This window comes from Lutra lutra, chromosome 1 (genome assembly GCF_902655055.1).
Source record: "Lutra lutra chromosome 1, mLutLut1.2, whole genome shotgun sequence".
Taxonomy (NCBI): Eukaryota; Metazoa; Chordata; class Mammalia; order Carnivora; family Mustelidae; genus Lutra; species Lutra lutra.
In genome coordinates this window covers 199986110-200005911 of record NC_062278.1, presented here as the reverse complement: position 1 = coordinate 200005911, position 19802 = coordinate 199986110, and the positions used below count along the sequence as shown (strand labels likewise).

The following is a 19802-nucleotide window of genomic DNA, read 5'->3' as shown; positions in this document are numbered from 1 at the left end:
GAACCAAATAATTTTAACTTAGCATATAAATTCAGCCATGCTGTAACAATGTAGAATATTTGAGTATTTGTCTCCCTTGTCTGTGGGATCCAACTCCTCACTGCAAAATGCTAGATAGAAAGTAGTGCCATTTCTGATTTCATGAGTGGCCTCTTCCCTGCATACATACTGTCTCCTGATTGTTCTCCCTTCCTGCAAGCCCTCTGCAGACTGTGGGCTAGCAGGGCAGTTCCTTCCTCCCCTGAGTCCTACTGTATGTGTGTCTGGAGAGGAACAGGAAGGAAGGGAGGAAGGAAGGGAGCAAGGATCTCTACATGGCCAACTCCTACCTCTGTTACACTTTTCTAAGAAAAGTAAAAATCTACTTAAGAAGTTGCTCTTCCCAAGGATATGTGATCACGTGTGAATTTTAAGGCAAGACAGAGCTTTCTGAATTCCTTTATCTTCAGATATGATTTCTGGAGGCTTTGTTTGTTTGCTTGTTTTAGATGCTAAGATAGTCCGTTCACTAGATATACTAGGAAAAATCATTCCCCTTGCTGGCAGTCTGATTGCTGGAGTTCTACAAGGTATTTGAGTAATTTGGGGTGCACGGTGTTAGGTTCCCTCTGCACTGGGAAAGACAGGCTGGGGTTCTGGAAACCAACACCATTTTTACCCAACAAAGGTGACTGGGACGCATTGGCATCTGGCTTTTCCTTGCTGAGTGATGCCAGGATCCCCTCCCTCTCCTCCTCCTTTCCTCCTCTTCTGCCTTCCCTTCCCTCTCTTCCAGTTTTATCGAGAAATAATTGGCAAACACAACTACAAAACTTTCAGATGTACAGCATGATGGTTTGGGTTATGTATATGGTAAAATGATTACCACAGTAGGTTGATTTAACATATCTCATGAAGATAAATTAACGAACAGGAGAAAAATCCCCCTGTGATGAGAACTCTTAGGATTTGATTTAGTCTCTTCACACCTTGACTGTGGGTCCTGCAGCCGTGTTAGCTATAGTCCCCTTGTGCCGTGACAGCCTTAGGACCCACCTGCATTATCCCTGGACGCTTGGACCTTCTCACCACCATCCTCTCATTCCCCTTACCCCCATCCCCTGCCTCTGGTGACCACAACTCTGGTCTCTTTTTCTGAGTTTGGTGAGGATTTTTTTTTTGTGGTTTTTGTTTGTTTGTTTGTGATTCTTTGTGTTCCATCTCCACGTATAAGTGAGCTCATACAGGATTTGTCTTTCTGTGTCTGATTATTTCACGTAATGCTTTCAAGTTCCATCCGTGTTGTTGCACTTGGTAGAACTCTATCATTTTTTATGGCTGAGTAATATTCCATTGTGTGTATTCGTACCACCATTTCTCTTTCCATTCATCCATTGATGGACACTCAGGCTGTTTCCCTCTCTCGGCTGTTGTAAATAATGCTACAGTAAGCAGCAAATATCATTTTGAGTCAGTGTTCTTGTTTGCTTTGAGCGTATTCCCAGCAGCAGAATGGCTGGGTCAGACGGTAGTCTTATTTTTAAGTTTTTGAGGATCATCCATACTGCTCTCCACAGTGGCTGCTCCAGTTTCCATTCCCACCAACAGTGCACAAGGGTTCCCTTTTCTCTGCGCCTTTGCCAACACTTGCCGTCTCTCATTTTTTGATGACAGCATCTGAACTGGTGGGAGGTGATATCTCACTGTGCTTTTGATTTACATTTCCCTAATGACCAGTGGTGTCGAGCATCTTTTGGTGTATCTGTTGGCCATTGGTATGTCTTTTTGGGAAAATTGTTTATGCAGGTACATTGCTCATTTTTAAATTAGGTTATCTGTGGCTTTTTGATGTGTTCTTATTCCTTTCCATTTCAAGGGACTTCCTGAAAGCTGGAGACAAGGAGAACATTTTTAATGCAGATCATTTCCCTCTCTGGTACCGAAGAGCTGCTGAGCAAATTCCTGGGAGTTTCGTCTACTCCATCCCATTCAGCACAGGTGGGTGTCCTTGTTGGAGGTGGGGGGGGTCTGTCTGTCTGGTCCTGCTGACCCAGGCATTGCATGCAGGGTGTAGGGGAGTTGTTTGAATGCCGGAGCAAGGCAAGTTCTATCTTGACAGTGAATGCTGAATATTGGCCTAGCAGTGAACCATCGACCTGTCCCATAAGTATAACGACCCCAAGTAAAATGGAGCTTTTGCTTAACTAGAGTGTGCAAAGAGTGTTTCTGGAAGTAGGACTGGTATTTTTTTACTGTGTGGAATTGGAGTACAGACATCTCAGTAGATTTTTTTTTAATGTTGTCATGGCCCCACTTAGAGAAGATTCAAGGAGGCATAACATCCTTTGCCAGAACCTTCAATGAGTCACACTACTTTGGAGGCCCACAATTCCCCCATCAGAAACTAAATTGATTCGGATCCACATGCAGGAGGGAAGGCTTAGAGATTATGCGTGTAGCCTTGTGCTCCCTGACAGAGGGTTACGACCAAGGAAAAGCACATAGCCAGTGATTTTTCTAGTCCTGAGATTTTATAATTAAAAAAAAAAAAAAATTTAAGGTTGCCTCCCTCCAAAAAAGAACTGAACACCATCTTATATCAACCAGGTTTAGAAGCAAAATAAACTGAAAATAGGTTTTAATTACCCTTGGCTTTTTCTTATCTCTCATAGCTGATACTTTTTGGTGCCCATTTTCTTTAAGACTCTGACTATGCTTTGTAGTTAACTTTGGAGGTAGATAAGACCTAGTTCTATAAGCTTGGATTGCTTTGGACCATTCAAACTATACTTACGTTTTACCTTAGAACCTCTCAACCTAGTCTTCTGCAAACATTCCTAAATCAACCCTAATGGGGGTTCTCTAGTGCTTCGTGTCCAAGTCCCCTCCCTGATTCTTAGCTTCACTCATTTCCATGAATGAACACATCTTCAGAAAGAGTGCTTTCAAAAAATTTGCAGAAGACATGTTGACAAGAGTTCTCAAATAATTAGGTGAATAGACTCATTAGGAAGAGGGTCATTAACAAAGCTGGTCAAGGAAAGGCTAAATGTTACTGTAGAAATTCCCTGAGCAGGTGTAATTTTAGAAGCGATTATCTTAGATTCTTTCCAGGATTGAGATTCACTAAAGCTCTTTCTTTGTGTCTGTTTGTATGATGCTTTATTGTCAAAAATATCAACTGGGAGACAGTGAACTTTCTCATTCTGCTGCAAACCTATCCAGGTCTTCTTTTATCATGAAATGTCATGATACTTTCTCTTTCTTGATCTTCTAAGAAAAAAATAGAACTTGGCTTGCTAGAATTGGGTTGGAAGCATCAAGTTATCCTTTTTTCTCACAGGATGGGTTTTGCTCCAAGCTGGACAGGGAGAAGGAGCCTTGGGAAATCAGAGTTATGAGCGATCAGCCCCTGTGTATGTTTGCTTTGTTACTTTTCACCATTTTCCCTATAGAAACTTACATCTGAGAAAAACAAATTCTGGTTAATTGGGACTGGTGTAGAGTTGGTTTTCGGCAAGTGGGATTTTCATTGAACTTTCAATGAAATCCTATAATCAAGAGGAATTTACCTTGTTCATGGTAAAGTTAAGGATGACTTATCTTAGGAGATTTCATTCTTCCTTTGGATTTGGAGAGGATGCTAAACATTAAGTTCAAGTGTTGTGGTGGAGCTCTTCCTCATTTTTTTCTACTGTGCATTGATTACCTGTATGCACTGGAAAAGAAACTAGTCTTTATTACTGCTTAGACTTGAGCCAGGAGAAAATTCTCAATTGCTTTGGTCATAAGTGTATTCAGATTCAGTTCTGCCTTCTCCGTTTCCCAATTCAATTGGATTCCATTCCTCAAAACCTTTTATAAGGCAAGCATTGTACTAACAATGATTAACCCAGGGGCTTTGAAATTTCTGCTCAGTGTCTTTCAATGTATGGGTATAAGAATCATTGTTAGTAAATGAAAATCTCTTAGTAGTAATGCCATATTGTTACCACATTAATAAAAATTTGAAATGGGGATGCCATTCTGAGTCTATCTCTGATTGGAATGGGTTTTGCTAAGAAAAACTGAGCTTGAAATTAGAATTTTATAAGTCAGTAAAGTCATCACCAACAAATGAGAGCTGAAGTTCCCGATGCATGGAACCATTTCAAAACCTTATCTCATGTAGCCCTCCGCGGCTATATTCAGAGAGGCAGTGTAAATATGTCACTGACAAGAGTAAACACTGTAATTAGGAACCACAAATCATAAAAAGATGTGTTCCCTCCAAGGGTGAGTAATAATTTTGATGTGAAGAGGCTGGACACCCCCACCCACTGCGGTGGTCAGAACTTGGTACACCAATTCCCCTAACTGAAAGGACTGTCTCCGCAGCACCTGTGGCCTCACAGAGTTGATCTACTCTGGGTTCTGGGAACCAAGCACCATTACCCTCTGCTAGGTTGGTGACCGTAGGCCAATATGATTATTCTCTTAACCTATGCACGTGACTCTCTCTAGTTTTGTCGTGATGGTTTCTCTTCTTTCAGGAATCGTCAACAAAAGCAACGTGGTGACAGCGAGTACCTCCATCCAGCTCCTGGATGAACGGAAATCTCCTGTGGTGGCAGGTAAATGATGGATTTTAGTCAATTAATTTAATAAACATGGCCTCCATTCGATCTGGCCAATCAACTGCTTCTACACGGCGTGTCCATTCTTCACAGAGTAAGTTTTGAAAGGAAACAAAAATGAAAAATTACTTCTTCCTTAGCTTGGTGTCATCATTACAATCCCAGGTTCTGACAGCTGGCTGTGTTGGATGGAACCATGGGAATCTTTCCTAGCACCCTTCCTCTTAAACTCTGAGCCAGTAAGAAACTGTTGGTATACAGAGAGGAGAATTTCTTGAACGTAGGCAGCATGCTTGTTTAAAGTAAGCTCCAGAGCTGAAATGTGCTTTTTGTGAAGAGCCCGAGATTTTCACCCCTCTCCTCCTGCTAAGGAATTAAAGTTAGATGTATGTGCAGGGGCCAGGTTTGGGACCAGGAGAAAGCCAAAATGTTTCATGAGGTAGTCTTGAGTTGTCAAAGAAATCCTGTCTCTGGCTTTTGCCATCTCTTTCACTCTCAAGGGTGGCAGTAGATGTCTGTGGTGGCTGGGGGCTTTCGTTGCTGATCTTTTGGCCTAAATTAGGGTCCAAAACTGCCCCAAGTGTTCCTTGGAGGACAGCTGACGGCAAAAATGGAGTCTGTAAGTCTGTCCGGCACCTCGTCTATTTCTGATATTGGTGGAGCCATTGGTTGGTGGACGGGATGGGCAAGACCCTCCAAGCACCATCATGATGCTGGTTAGATTTACCAAAGGGAGTTGTTCCATTTCTGGGCAGCCTCCGTGAATAAGCTATACTGTAGGGGGACATTGAACATCAGATATTGTGTCTTTGCACACTGTGAATATTTGTGAGAAGGACTACGAATGGAGCAGACATGTTTGAAGTGGTGGTTCTCCGGCTGGGAAACAATGGGCTCCTTTCCCCACTTTATTTCTGACTTAGCCTATGCATCATAATTGTATTAGTAGGGATTGAAAGGTCTGGGGACAGTTGCCCTGGTTATTCCCGGCTTGTTGGATAGGGGAAAGAAGACAGTCTTATGTATCTGACTTGTATAGCCTCTTGAACTAGACAGACCTGTAACTAATCAGCCAGGAAATAAGGACTCTGGGGATTCACGGCAGCTGTCTTCAAATTTTGTCACCTAGCATCTCCTTGAAGAAGAAAGTAGGAGACGGGATCATTTAACTCAGTAGGGTTCCTTGAAGAAAGTAGGAGACGGGATCATCTAACTCAGTAGGGTTTACTTTTGCTCAAAGGAGGTGAGCCTTGCTTACCCCTAGGGTGACCCTTCCAGCTAGTTCTGGAGGCTCGTTATCTCCTTGGATTGGGGCCACTCCCACAGCAGCTGTCAAAGACATGGTCTGACCAAAGTGACTGTGCGTCTGTTTGGAATTTTCTGAAAACATTTTCATTAGATTTCTCATTCAGTCATCGTGAAGAATGTTCTGTGTGGGCCGTAAGATCACGGTGCCCAGCCCAGCCACCCCAGTCCAGGCTGGCAAACCCAGCTCAAATGTTTCCAAACACCTATTATTTCATAAATGTCTGGCTGAGTATGGGTGAAATGGGAACTCAGCCTGGTACTGTGCATGTAGTGTGGAGGAGAACACGAGTTTTCCAGATGGTTTGCTGATCTAAACTGGTCTACTGTGGAGTGACATGGCTGCCCAGAGACACAGGCAGGTCCTGAGACACGCTTTGGCCAACTGTGAGTGGGTGGAAGAGACATCCTACTGTTTACTGCTACTCAGTGTGTATCAACCAGTCCCCATCTTCAGAAGATAATTACAGAGCAAGACAAAGAAGCAAGGTTACCCAAGGAACTGTATTTAATACTTACCTTTCAAAACTGGTGGTGATTAACCTTCTTTTGAAGAGTGTGTTTGGTAGACGTAAGTAAAACAGATTTGATTGGTCTGCTCTTGAAGGCCGCTGGGGATGCGGCACCATGAAGGCAATGACCTGAGGAGGACCCTTCCGTCTCCAAGAGCAGAGTGGTCTCTTCAGCTCTCCCTGCAGATGCTGTTGACTCTGACTCACCCATCATGTCACTGTGTGATTAGGTTCAGTAACTTTCTTCTGTGTATTTTCCTCAAGTTAAGTAGACATTGTTTACTCCTCTAAAATAAAAAAAGGTCATTTTAATTGGGGAAGAAGCCTTGTTTTGGCAAGGGAAGCTGAATATGTGAGCAGGCTTGCCCCCACCAGTGTGCCTCCCACAGCAGAGGGAATATAGCCAACTGGCAGTAATTTGGGGTTTCAATGAAATCCTTGTGTTAAATTGAAATGTCTCTGGAAGGAAAGGTGTACAACTTTGCAAACAGGTATCAAGGATGACTTTGAAAGGCCTGTGCTACTCTCAGGCCTGATCTGGCATTCTCACGTTCATTGGCTCTGTGTGTCTGTTTGGGACAGAAAGAGTTGCTTGTTTTGTTTTGTTTTTGCTTTATTCTTTTTTTTTCCCCTTTCTTTCTCTCTTTTTCTCTTGTTGTCTTTTTTTAAACAAAAACATGTAGATACTCATCTGTCAATGACATCTTTGAAGAAAGGGCAGTCCAACTGGGCAGGATGCCATCTGTGCGTCAGCCTTTGGTGCATAAATGGGCCCCATCCATCTTCTTGGCCTACGACGTTGCTTACAGTCCTTCTCTTGAGGGACCTGCCAGCTTTCCAGCTGCCACTAGTGTGCTGGATTTTCTTAATGGCTTTCCCACTGCAATGGTAGAAGTGGTAGGACTTTCTCTTTGGCCTACCAAATCTTTCCAGAGCCCTGGAAATTTCTGTGCATGTCAGGCCCCTCATCCGTTTTTCTGTTGTTACTAGGAACACAAACTTCAGACTATAAAGTCTACATAGGTTTGTCACTCCCTCTGTCACCAACTAAATGTGTGGTCTTGGGTCTCTGAAGGTCTATCTAAAATAAGATCGGGATCATTGCCTCCCTCACCTTACTCTGGCTTGATTTGGGGATAAAATGAAAAAAAAAAATTAGACTATGAAAAAGTACAAAAATGCTAGGATTTGGGGTGACCTATTTTTATCTTCAAGTAGGCAGCATATTCATTGACTCATTTATCACTATTTCCTGACCCCCTTCTTTTACCAGGAGCTCTAGATACACTCAAGTTCAAGAACCAGGCTCCACAATGACATTCCCTCCCTCCCCTAGAGACCTGTAAAATAGCAGTTATTTTTAAAGCCATGTCCACAAAGGGCAGGTGAATAGAAAAGCTGGACAATTATCTAGAAGGTCCCAGAAGTCAAAGACTTCGCTCTTTTCCTCTCCCGTCACTCAAAACAGAGCCCTATAGAGTGCCCGAGGCACAGTGGTGTGATCTTCAATAAGAATTCTATAAAATGAATTGAACTTGTAGAAACCTGTTTTGCCCTCACTTAGTTATTATTGACTTGAGTTCCATAAGTCACGTAGATCATGTGTTAATTCTCTACTGTGCTCTTAATGGGGAGACTGGGCCGTATTGACCAAAGTCACGGGTGCTGCTTCTACCACGAGAGGATGGAAATGACATGGAGAGAAAAAGAGATGCATAGAGGGAAGACCTGAGTCCCCAGGGAAGGTGGAACTGTGCGGGGAACTTCTCCCCTCCTTGGATCATTTGTCCACCCCCCCACCGCCCGTTCTCCTTCTGGACTCACTCTGACGAATGCACAATTCAGCATCTCGGTTTCCCCTAACGAAGTTCAGATTTCAGGATTTTTTAAATAACTGATAATAAGTTCTGATTTTTTTTGCATTTGCTTTACAATGTAAATTTTAGCATATCAGAATCTAGAACCTCTTCTACAAGTGTTCCATTTGGATTTCTTTTTTTTTTTTTTAGAGATTTTATTTATTTATTTGACAGACAGAGATCACAAGCAGGCAGAGAGGCAGGCAGAGAGACAGGAGGAAGCAGGCTCTCCGCTGAGCAGAGAGCCCGATGCGGGACTCGATCCCAGGACTCCGAGATCATGACCTGAGCCGAAGGCAGCAGCTTAACCCACTGAGCCACCCAGGCGCCCTCCATTTGGATTTCTTAAGTAAAATTTAAAAACTCTCCAAAGGCAAGCGCAGTTGCGATTATCTTTGTATTCCCAGTACTAAGCACAAAGATTGATATGTGACAAAACTGTCAAAGATTGTGGCAGAATAAATAACTCACAGGAGATGGGCTTCATTTTCTTCTGCCCTGTGTAGTTACATAAGTGCAAATTGTACCATCCAAACAAGGGGAGCACAGTATTTGACGAAAACTCTAAGAGGCACATTCAGCAGCTACAACTCCAACCCATACCCCAGTAATCGGACACAGACCACTATGGATATTTTAAGGAATAGAAGAACTGTATAGTGCCCTAACCTAATGGCAGCTGTGATGGCCCAGTAGTTATCTCTGCATCAGTAAATGTCTTTTCTGAGGTCTGAGCGTTGAAGAGATGCTTAGAATAGCTAATCTCATCAGCAGCAGGAAAAAAAAAAAAAAAAAGCATATGAGAGACCCTAGAGGCATTGTTTTCTTACAGAAGCAATTTTTTTTTAAACAGATTTTTTGGATATGTGATTTACATACCAAAAATTCACCTATTTAAAGTATAAAATTCAATTATTTTTTTGTAAATTTGGGGGAGCTCTGATATGCCAGTCTGTTTCTTTGAAAGAAACATGTTAAAAAATAAAAAGAGGGGCGCCTGGGTGGCTCAGTGGGTTAAGCCGCTGCCTTCGGCTCGGGTCATGATCTCAGGGTCCTGGGATCGAGTCCCACATCGGGCTCTCTGCTCAGCAGGGAGCCTGCTTCCCTCTCTCTCTCTCTCTGCCTGCCTCTCTACTTGTGATCTCTCTCTGTCAAATAAATAAATAAAAAATCTTTAAAAAAAAAATAAAAAAAAATAAAAATAAAAAGAAACATAAAAATATATAAAAAAATAAAAAATATTTTAAAAAAGAAACACATTAAATCCATTCATTGGGAGGAATTTGAAAATGGGGTGATGTGGCCTCATTTACATAATTCTAGGCAGTTCAGTGAAGGGGAATGCTTGATGTTAGGACAGATCTCACTTTAACCAGCTAATTAGGGAACAGATGAACACTGTGGGCCACTAGCTATTGCAGGTATGTGATATTTAAACTGAGTCTACTGCTTAATATGAACCTTTCATTAGAAATGGGTGAATAATGGTTGGCAAGATGTTGTAGGCAAGTCATCAGATTAACAATATTCCTTTGGTGGCATTTCACGTATTTGGGGCATACTAGCTAACTAGTATGGCAGGAATTACTGCATACTCGTTAATCTGCATTGCTAAGCTTCTAGTTTGACAGATCTGAGCAATAGGAGTAGTTCATCTTGGCAGAAATGAATACTTACCCATTAAACCAGTAGTTCTCCACCAGAGGCAATTCCATCCCACCCAGGGGACATTTGGTAGCACGCAGCAACATTTTTGTCCCAACTGGGTAAGAGGGGGATGCTACTGGCATCTAGTGGCTAGAGGTTGGGGATTCTGCTAAACGTCCTATAAGACACAGGACAGACCCTGAAAACAAGAAGAATTATCTGGCCCAAAATGTCAGTAGGGGAGAAATTGAGAAAACGACAGGCAAACTCCAACTTTTAGCACTTTCAAATTCAAATTCAAGGGGCACCTGGGTGGCTCAGTGGTTAAAGCCTCTGCATTCGGCTCAGGTCATGATCTCAGGGTCCTGGGATCGAGCCCCATATTGGGCTCTCCGCTCAGCAGGGAGCCTGCTCCCCCTACACCCGACCCCCCGCCTGCCTCTGCCTACTTGTGATCTTTGTCTGTCAAATAAACAAATAAAATCTTTTTTAAAAAAAATCAGATTCAAAATGTTTTCCCTTATAGGCCCATTTATTAAAAAAAAAAAAAAAAGATCTTGTTCCATTTCTTCATTCTGTAATTAAATCATTCAATACATGTAAATCTAGCACATACTGTGGACCTAGTGCTGGGGACATAGCTGGGAACAAGCACCCTCCAGGTCATTGCCGAGTGTCTGGAGGGTTGTTGGCTGATACACTAGGAGGGCGCTGTTGGCATGGCGTCGCACCCGGAGGCTGGGTTGACAGCTGCCCGGTGAAGAATCCTTCCACCCAAATGCCACAGCACTCCCTGAAAACACTGAGTAAGTGTTTCTCCAGCTGCTGCTAGTGGAGAGCTCCGTTTGTGTGGGATACACAGAAGCAGACACGTATTGCAGGAATGGGAGAAATGGGAGGAGGAGGGCGAGAGGAAGGGCCCCAGAGTGGTAAGTAGGCTATAGAAAATTGACCATGTTAGGGCGCCTAAAGCTCAACCAGTGAAGCTTCTGCCTTCAGGTCCAATCATGATCTCAGAGTCCTGGGATCGAGTCCGGCATCAGGCTCCCTGCTCAGCAGGGGAATCCTCTTCGCCTTCTGCCCCTGCCCCCTGCACATGTGCTCTCTCTCTCTCTCTCGCGCTCAGATGAGTAAGTCAATTTTAAAAATCTTAAAAAAGAAAACAGAGCAGGGTAAAGAGAGGAGGTGATGCTGGCTGTGGCAAAGGCAGAGATGCGTGCTCTACTTCACCCATGTCTGTTTGGCTGTATGGCGGGGCCGTGCCTCTCCAGCCTGGGAAGGTTGGGGCAGGTCAGGGAAGGCCTGACCCGAGCAGCATTCCAGGTGGTGAGATGCAGCCACCATGCCCAGATCCGTGGGAAGGGCATTCCAGGCAGACGGAACCACCTCAAGAATCTTGAGTGAGACCTCTCCTACATGTTGTAGCCACGTTCCAGGTGCTGTGAGACACAGACGAGCATCTCAGGTGTCAGGGGTATTTAGTGTGATCTTGAAGCAGGACCGACAGGCAGGTGGGCAGATGACGCAGGGAGAGGTGGGGCACCCAAGGCAGGTCTGTGTTCTAAATGTCAGCTACGAGGTGAGGCTTTTTATGTGTTTGGCATTTGGTTTTCTGCTTTTTTTTTTTTTTTAAGCTGACAAATAGCAGCAATGCAAGGGCACAAAAGAGGTCTAAACCAGTATGACTGACAACAGCAAACATCACAGAAATGGGTTAACGGCGGGGCTGCTAATTATGCTGTATTTCAAGTCGCCACATAGAACAGCTGCTCCGCATACCACCGTAGGCAGGGAGGGGGGACACGGTAAGGATTCCTGTTCCAGGAATAAAAATAGCCCAGAGTTTTGAGAAACCGGATCCCGGTGTGCTAACTCCCCAGGATACTCACTGCCAGGAGTCGCTGTCCTTTTATAAACCTTATCAAAAGCTCCAGCGTATCCTCCACCCAAAAATCAGTGGCAGAATTTTCAGATAACAGGTCCTCATGCCCGACTTGTGTATTCTGAATCGGCAAGTTGAGACCCCTCTCTTTGAGGTCAGGGTGTGAGTTGGGCATTAAAGCCAACGTGAACCAAGGCTTTGGAAGTGAGCCCAGGGCCTTTTCACCCCTCTTATAAAATGAGGTTAATGGGGGCTTCAGTTGGGTTTCTAAAGCAACCTCGTTTTTGAAGAGGGAGATTCATTTTATCATCACAGACAAGGGAAGGGATTTACCAATAATGGGGAATAATTTACACCCAGGTTCTATCTGGTTTTAGGGGACCCTGTCAAGGGGATTCCTGTCAAGAGAAATAAATTTGCTATAAATATAGATACAGGGCTTGACCATGAGTAGCAGCTAAATTATTGCAGTTGCTTCTGTTGTACTGCTGGCTATACCCACCACTACTCACTCGCCCGTACTTACAGCCACGTGCTGTTCTCTGTGAGACCTTGCACAGGAAATGCCGTTACGTTATCTTGACATGTTTCACAAAACTTTGAGACTTGCACTTTCAGGTACCTGTGCCTAAGAGCAGAGGATGGCCAACTATAGCCCATGGACCACATCTGGGCTGCGGCCATGTTTTGTTTTTTTATAGTTTTATTGAGATATATTTCCCACTATAAAATTCACCCATGTAAAGTGTACAGTTTATTGGACTTTAGTGTATTCACAGAGTTGTGCAACCATCATCACAATCTAATTTTAGAATAATTTCAGGGTGCCTGGAGGGTTCAGTTGGTTAAGCCTCCGACGCTTGGTTTCAGCTCAGGTTATGCTCTCACCATGGGAGGTGGACCCTTGCGTTGGGCTCCATGATCAGTGCAGAGTCTGCCTCTCTCTCCCTCTCCCTCTGCTTCGACCCCTGCTGTGCTGTCTCTGTTTCTCAAATAAATAAATGAAATAAATTTAGAATAATTTCAACATTCCAGAAAGAACCCCTTGTACATACACACTCTCATTCTTGATATCCTATTCCCTATCCCAGCCACAGGATACCACAAATTTACTTTCTGTCTTTATAGATTTGCCTATTCTGGACATTGTAGATATAGGGAAACACACAGGACATGGCCTTGTGTGGTTAGCTTCTTTCACTTAGCCTAATGCTTTCAAGGTCAGTCCATATTATAGTATATGTCAATACTTTTGTTTCTTTACTGCCAAATGGTATTCCATTGTTTGTACATATGCCATTTTGTTTATCCATTCACCAGCTGATGGACACTTGGGTTCCCAGTTTTTGCTATTATTAACAATGTTGATATGAACATTCATATGCATGTTTTTGTGTTGATACATATTTCCATTTCTCTTGGGTAGTAGACACCTAAGAGTGGAATTTTGATGTCATGTGGTAACTCTATATTTGATATTTTCTAGAACTACCAAGCTGTTTTCCAAAGCGGCTGCACCATCTTACAGTCCCATCAGCAATGTATGAGGGTTCCAATTTTTCCACACCTTCAGCAGTACTTGCTATTATCTGTTTTCTTGATTTTAGCCATCCTAGTGTGTGTGAAGTGATTTGCATTTCCCTAATAACTAGTTATGCTGAGCATTTTTCCTATGCTACTTGGATTTGTTCATTGGAGGATGTCTTTTTAGATCCTTTACCCATATTTCAATTACATTCTGTGTCTTTTTATTGTTGAGATATGAGTTCTTTACATATTCTGGATATAAGTACTTTTCTGATATCTACCAGGTGTTTTTGTAAACAACATTTTATTGAAATACAATTATGCCCTTAGTGTCTTTGTACTCTTTCCTGTTAAAATGGCAGAGCTCGGTAGTTGGATAGAAACCATATGGACTACAAAGCCAGGAATGTTTACTACCTGGACCCTTATAGGAAAAGGCTGCCAACTTCTGCTTTGATGAAAATATGTCATAATCTATTTAAAAAACAAAACAAAACATAAAACACTTAATTTGTTGACTCACTTATTTTACCATCTTTTTATCTTATCAAAATGAAGTGGATATTTAAATCAGAGGCTATTGTAAATAAATGTTGAAGACAGAGATTCACGTTATCAGAAGGTGCCTATCTGTTGTGCTTGATGTTTTTGTATATGCGGTTGCACAGAAATCCCAATCAAAGATCCCAAGCCTTCTAAAAATATATGCTTTCGTTGTCAGTCAAGATGGTGATTTACTTAATCTTTGCTCTAGTTTATAAACCTCTGAACAGTGTAATCAGCATAATGCTCGGTAGAGCATTGGAGATGCCCTCACATGCTTTGGTGGAAAACAGTTTATGGGATTGTTTTTTTCCCCAGCATGGCTCATGAGAGATTTGGGGATTTATTTAGCTGCCTTTATCCAAGCAAATCTCCTAGTGACCTTGTTGGGATCTTGATCTTGTTTAAGACTAGAATATATGTGACTCATGCTAAGTAACGTGCCCACAGAGGATAAATGAGCTGATGTGAAACTCCCCTCCCCGGAAGAGAGGGACAAGCATCAGCAGAGTCCTCAGCGGGAGCATAAATGCTCTGACAGTCAGTCTGAGAATTCTCCTATTCATGAAAAATGCTTTGGCCAGTTGATGGTGGGCAAGGGACAGTGCTGGTCAAAGACTTGGAATTCCCATGGCCTCCCAAAGTCTGTGCCCACCTTGAGCTCCTGGGTTCTATTCTGGATGAAAAGTTCTGTGTGAGACCAGCTTGTCATTCCTACTTCAAGACCAAATTATATGTGAACATGCTGAGGCAGATGGGAGTATACAATGGTCTTTAAACAAACAAACAAACAAAAAAAAAAAAAAAAAAGGAAAGAAAGAAAAGAAATTTTGGAATGAATAAATAGTTTGTGGTCCTTTTTTATGCTTTTGATCCACTAACTTACTCCTACCAACTCCCAGATTTGTACTGATATAGTCAGGATTTAAAGCCAAAATTATTTTGTTACTGAATTATATTATTTGTCTCATGCATTTCTTGCTCTATTGTGCTTTAGGATCATCCCACATACCCGCCCCCGACCCTGAACCCTCTCCAGAACCCACCCCAGACAGGTTTCATCCACAGTGAAATGCTTCTCTTTGATGCTACCTATAACTTCTACATTATGGAATCCAAACTGCAAATATTCATCATCTCACAGTTTCTGTGAGTCAGGGATCTGGGTGAAGTTTAGATGGGTCCTCAGATTCAGGGTCCCTCACAAAGGCTACAATCCAAGTACCATGCCAGGGTCTCTCATGGGGCTGCAATGAAAGTGTTGTTGGGGCTGTGGTCTCATCTGAAGGCTCAACAAACAGAGGAAATGCTTCCACATTCACTCCTGAGAAGCAGAGCAGCATTCAGTCCTCACGGGTTATTGGTCAGCAGCCTCCCTTACTTCCTTGCCATGTGGCTGTCTCCGCAGGTCAACTCACGATGCACAGGGTCCTTCATCATTCGACTCCTCATTACCCTGTAACCTCAGCTCTTTCTACTTCCGCCTTTACTCACTCAGCCACACTGCCCTTTTTTGTTCTTCAAGCGCATTAAACTTGTATGTCAGGGCCTTTGCACCTGCTGTGCCTTCTCCCTGGGACAGTTTTCCTCTAGATATCTTCACCACTGTATCCATCTTTTCCTTCAAGTTTCTGCTCAACTGTTTAATGAGAGGGATTTCCTGATCACCACGTATAAAGTAGAAACTCTTCTTCTCCCATATCTCCAGTACTCTGTGCCCCACACACCTGTTTTTCCACCACCTGCTATATATTTTATATGTCTTTATCTTCTCCTTCTGTGAGATGTTATGTTCCATGGAGCATATACTTTATATTTGTTATTCTCTGCTTCATCTCTGATACTTAGAAAACTGACTGGCATGCAGAAGGTGCTTAGAAATGTGTCAAATTATTAACTTTGCATTGTTTTGTAACCATATTAGCTAAATCACTCAGACTTAACTCTGACTTTAACTGACTTTAGTGCTTATCACTGGCACTTGAATGGCATGTCTCCCACGTTTTTAAGATCTTCTTGCTCTCCTTCTCCTCCTCCCCTTTCCTCTTGCTTTTCATAATTTGTCCTTCAATCAATTAAAGGAGATCTTGAGTCATTTTTCTTCAAAAGCCATGTGTAGGTGGCACGCTCCCTGAACCGTTATGTATTTGAGAACTGCAATCTTAGTTTTGTTCCTTGTTAAGTTTCACTTTTTATTTGTTTGGTTGCTTTCTAGATTCCAGAATTTTTAATTTGTTCCTTAAAACTTGAAAATTTTTACCAGGATCTATTTATTTTGTTTATGTGTTTTTTTCTAATATACACTGATTGAGACTTTCATGTACCGAGCACTAAGCTAGATTAACTTATAAGATTTTTTTCATTAATCTCTCTTATAGGAAGCTTTTCTTTATATATATAATTGGAGTTTTTCTTTAGCTCAGAAAAGATACTTCCTCAAACTTTCTTTCCTTCTCTGATAAATTCTAATCTATTTATCAGGAAAACTAATTATCCATATGTTAGTTCTTCACATTTGCTCCTTCATTTCTATCATCATCTATTGCTTTCAGCTCTGTTTCTTTCTTCCATATTCCTGGAGTTAATATTCTCTATTAGGTATTCTGTATCACTGATTCAATATGTTGCAATGTTTCCTTTGTACCTCTGATGGCGGCCGTGGTCTATTTTATTCATTTACTACTTAGTTATGTATTTATTTTTATTCATTTATTATTTACTATTATCATCATTATTATTTTATTATTCATTAGTATTTTATGATTGTTTGCAATTATTTACCCCTTTTTTCTTATAAAGGGACCTAATATCCTTGCCCATTGCCATGACAATCACTGTGCCTTCCTATTGGAGCTGTATGCTTCTGTGCTTCCTTAACTCTGAACTTAGCCAGATGCTTATTGCCAGTGGAATGTGAGTGGGTATAATGACACCAAATCTAATCAGAAACTTTAAAAATTTTACTAGGGTATGTTTTTAAAATAGGTATTTCATGCTTCTTCTGCATCTTGTGGGCCGTGCTGCCTTTGTTCTCTCCCTCTCTCTTTTTTTTTTTAATATCTTTTAGGAGGGTCTATTTAGGTTTCTTTCTTAATTTTCACTACCATTACAATGTGGGATGGTTGCCACTGAACAAGATGAATGACTTCCCCTTAAGTGTCCCTTATCGTTGACTTCAGATTACTCCTTGGAGGCTAAGATAGAAAACTATCTTGATATGCACAGCCTCTAAATAAACATCCAGTGTCTAGATGTCTTCCATCTAGAGTGGCATTGCAAGACGGGTAAGAGATCCCATGTCCCGTAGCCTGGTGATCTGACTACTCAGGTGAACTAAAATTATATGTTGTTTTCATTCCTTGTAAGAAACAGTAGATAAAAACTGTAGCCTCTAAACTGTGCTTATCTTACTGTCCTCCCTTCCTTGTATCATCCTATTATACGCTATTATTGTTGAGATTCTTCCTCTCTCATGGAGGAATACAGCAAGCTCTTCATGGCAGATATTGTAGGAGTTAAATGTCCGCAGACTTCTTACATGAGAGGAAATGGTTTCCCTCTGGTTTGTGAGTCCCCTGTCTCAGAGGAAAGACACCAGAGTAAGACTGGGTGGTATAGACTTTCTTCCTTTGCATCCCACTCATCTATCTCATGGTCATATCTCTGCTTTGGATAGTGGGTATCCCTCCTAGAGACTTGGATATCATGAGCAGCATTCCCAATTTCTAGACCCTCATAACTTTTTTTCTTATTTGTATTCATGAGAAACACTACTTAATAGGCAGTACTCAATTTCATCATTTTCTCAAGTAGCTGCAGGAGAGTACAGCTGAATTTCTACTCTTCCCATTCTAAGAACATCTTTACCAGCTCAGCAGGGTCATGGGTGATATAAGAACCTTCATTTTTCTTGGCTTTTCATCTGGTTTCCTGGGTCTTGGTGAGACCAGAGTCCTGGCAGTGACACACTAGCTGGTGGTTGGGTTTCTTTTCTCTGCCATATTTTAAAGTAGGTGTTGGCAGTGCTAGGAAAGGATCCCAACTCTGACTTCTTCAAACCTGTCACATCCCAAAAAGTGTTATTGGGTGTTGGCCTTAGAAAGACCCACATCCAAATTCCTACTCCACTACTTATTAGTGTTACAACCTTGAACACATAACCCAAATCCAGTGATTGTCTTTCTTCTGTAATGCAGCCATGAAATAACTACAGGATTTGGTTAATACGAGGCTTAGAAAAAGTGAAAATATTACACTTGGGGAAAAACTGGCACAAAATTGGGTGCTTAAAAACATTGAATGTGTTATTACAATTAATATAATGCCATAATCCTGAGACTGTGGTTCACACAAAATGCATGAAGAATGGTGGAGGGGTTTGTATTATTCTTGTATTATCCTACAACTGCACTTGTCAAGCCTATACCCAATTACCTGTATGACTTTGGAAAAGTCCTGTTCCATTTCCATGCTTCTCTTTGTAAAATAAACATAGAAATATATCAGAGTAAGAGATAGTTTTAATCTTTATTGTTAACTCCAGTTGGTTGGTACTGGGAACCCAGAAAACAGAACTGAAATGATTTTGAGGCCATAGTTGGGCTCAGAAGATCAGTTTGCCATAATCTATTAGCAATGTCTAACATGGGTAGGGAGGCTGGTTCTCACACTGTCCCAAATTTGCCAAGCCTAAACTAAATGCTCTTTAGGGATTTTCTCAGTGCCCAATCGTCCGGGTCTTCTTGATGGACCTTTGTAATTCAGTGACTTCCTGTCCATCTAAATGAATATTTAGTATCAGTGGAGCCAAAAGTATGTGTGGGTACTCCAGTTAAGAATCTGAAAGGGGGGGCACCTGGGTGGCTCAGTGGGTTAAAGCCTCTGCCTTTGGCTCGGGTCATGGTCCCAGGGTCCTGGGATCGAGCCCTGCAATAGGCTCCACACTCAGAGGGAAGTCTGCTTGAGATTCCCTCTCCCTCTGCCTCTCCCGCTTGTGCTCTCTCTGTCTCTCTCAAATAAATAAATATAATCTTTAAAAAAAAAAAGAATCTGAAAGGAGAGTGGTAGATCATGAAGCTGGTTCTCCAAATGGAATGAGGTTTTGAGACTTCATTGCAATTAAAGAAAGAAAGAAAGGCAAGCATTTTTATCAAAACAGAAAACAAAATAGTTCCCAAAGTTATGCATATAAACCACATCCCAGTGATGCCATGTAGGGTTTGGAATATCATTTGCTGGTAGATTTCTGTCCAATAACATTTAGCAATGGATTTAGCAATGGTGGGTTTGACCAAACCAGAAACAGTTATTTTCTGATTTCCAATTAAGTTATAGGTTTCTAACAGTTATATTAATGTGTGCTGCAGACAGATTATTTTAGAAATTGATTTGTCCACTTCCTTTGACGTTTAGGATCTAAGACAATAGTGTCTTATTTCTGGGGTAACTTGGTTAACACAGGTAATGAGATTCAATTTTTATGAACCTCCAGGAGGAAATCATGTGAATCACTTCTCAGTCTTGAATTTTTGCAAGGAAAAATTAAACACCCAGTTGTCCGTTGGTGTTCTATACATCTTAAGCACAACATTCTTCTTGCAAGTCAGGGATACTCGCCTTAGTTTTAAAAGCTTTTGGGGCGCCGGGGTGGCTCAGTGGGTTAAAGCCTCTGCCTTCGGCTCGGGTCATGATCCCAGGGTCCCGGGATCAAGCTCTGCATCGGGCTCTCTGCTCAGCGGGGATCCTGCTTCCCCCCCCCCCCCTTTGCCTGCCTCTCTGCCTACTTGTGATCTCTGTCAAATAAATAAATAAAATCTTTAAAAAAAAACCGCTTTTCGGGTATCGGTTTGACACTTTCTCTACAATTTCTGTGGCAGGGTATGTTCTTCATACTTCCTTTTTATATGCCTCACTTCAGACAGTTACAACATCT

General features: G+C 42.0%; 1 protein-coding gene across 4 annotated transcripts in view; it reads left to right on the top strand.

Moving 5' to 3' along the window:
* The window catches only part of CACNA2D3 (calcium voltage-gated channel auxiliary subunit alpha2delta 3), an 880032-nt gene that overhangs the window by 711153 nt on the left and 149077 nt on the right, over positions 1–19802 (top strand). For all 4 annotated transcript variants that reach the window (XM_047691716.1, XM_047691706.1, XM_047691725.1 and 1 more), the window contains 2 exons: positions 1856–1977; positions 4512–4592. In XM_047691716.1, coding sequence (XP_047547672.1) covers positions 1856–1977; positions 4512–4592 — 203 coding nt within the window. The remainder of the gene's footprint in view (positions 1–1855; positions 1978–4511; positions 4593–19802) is intronic.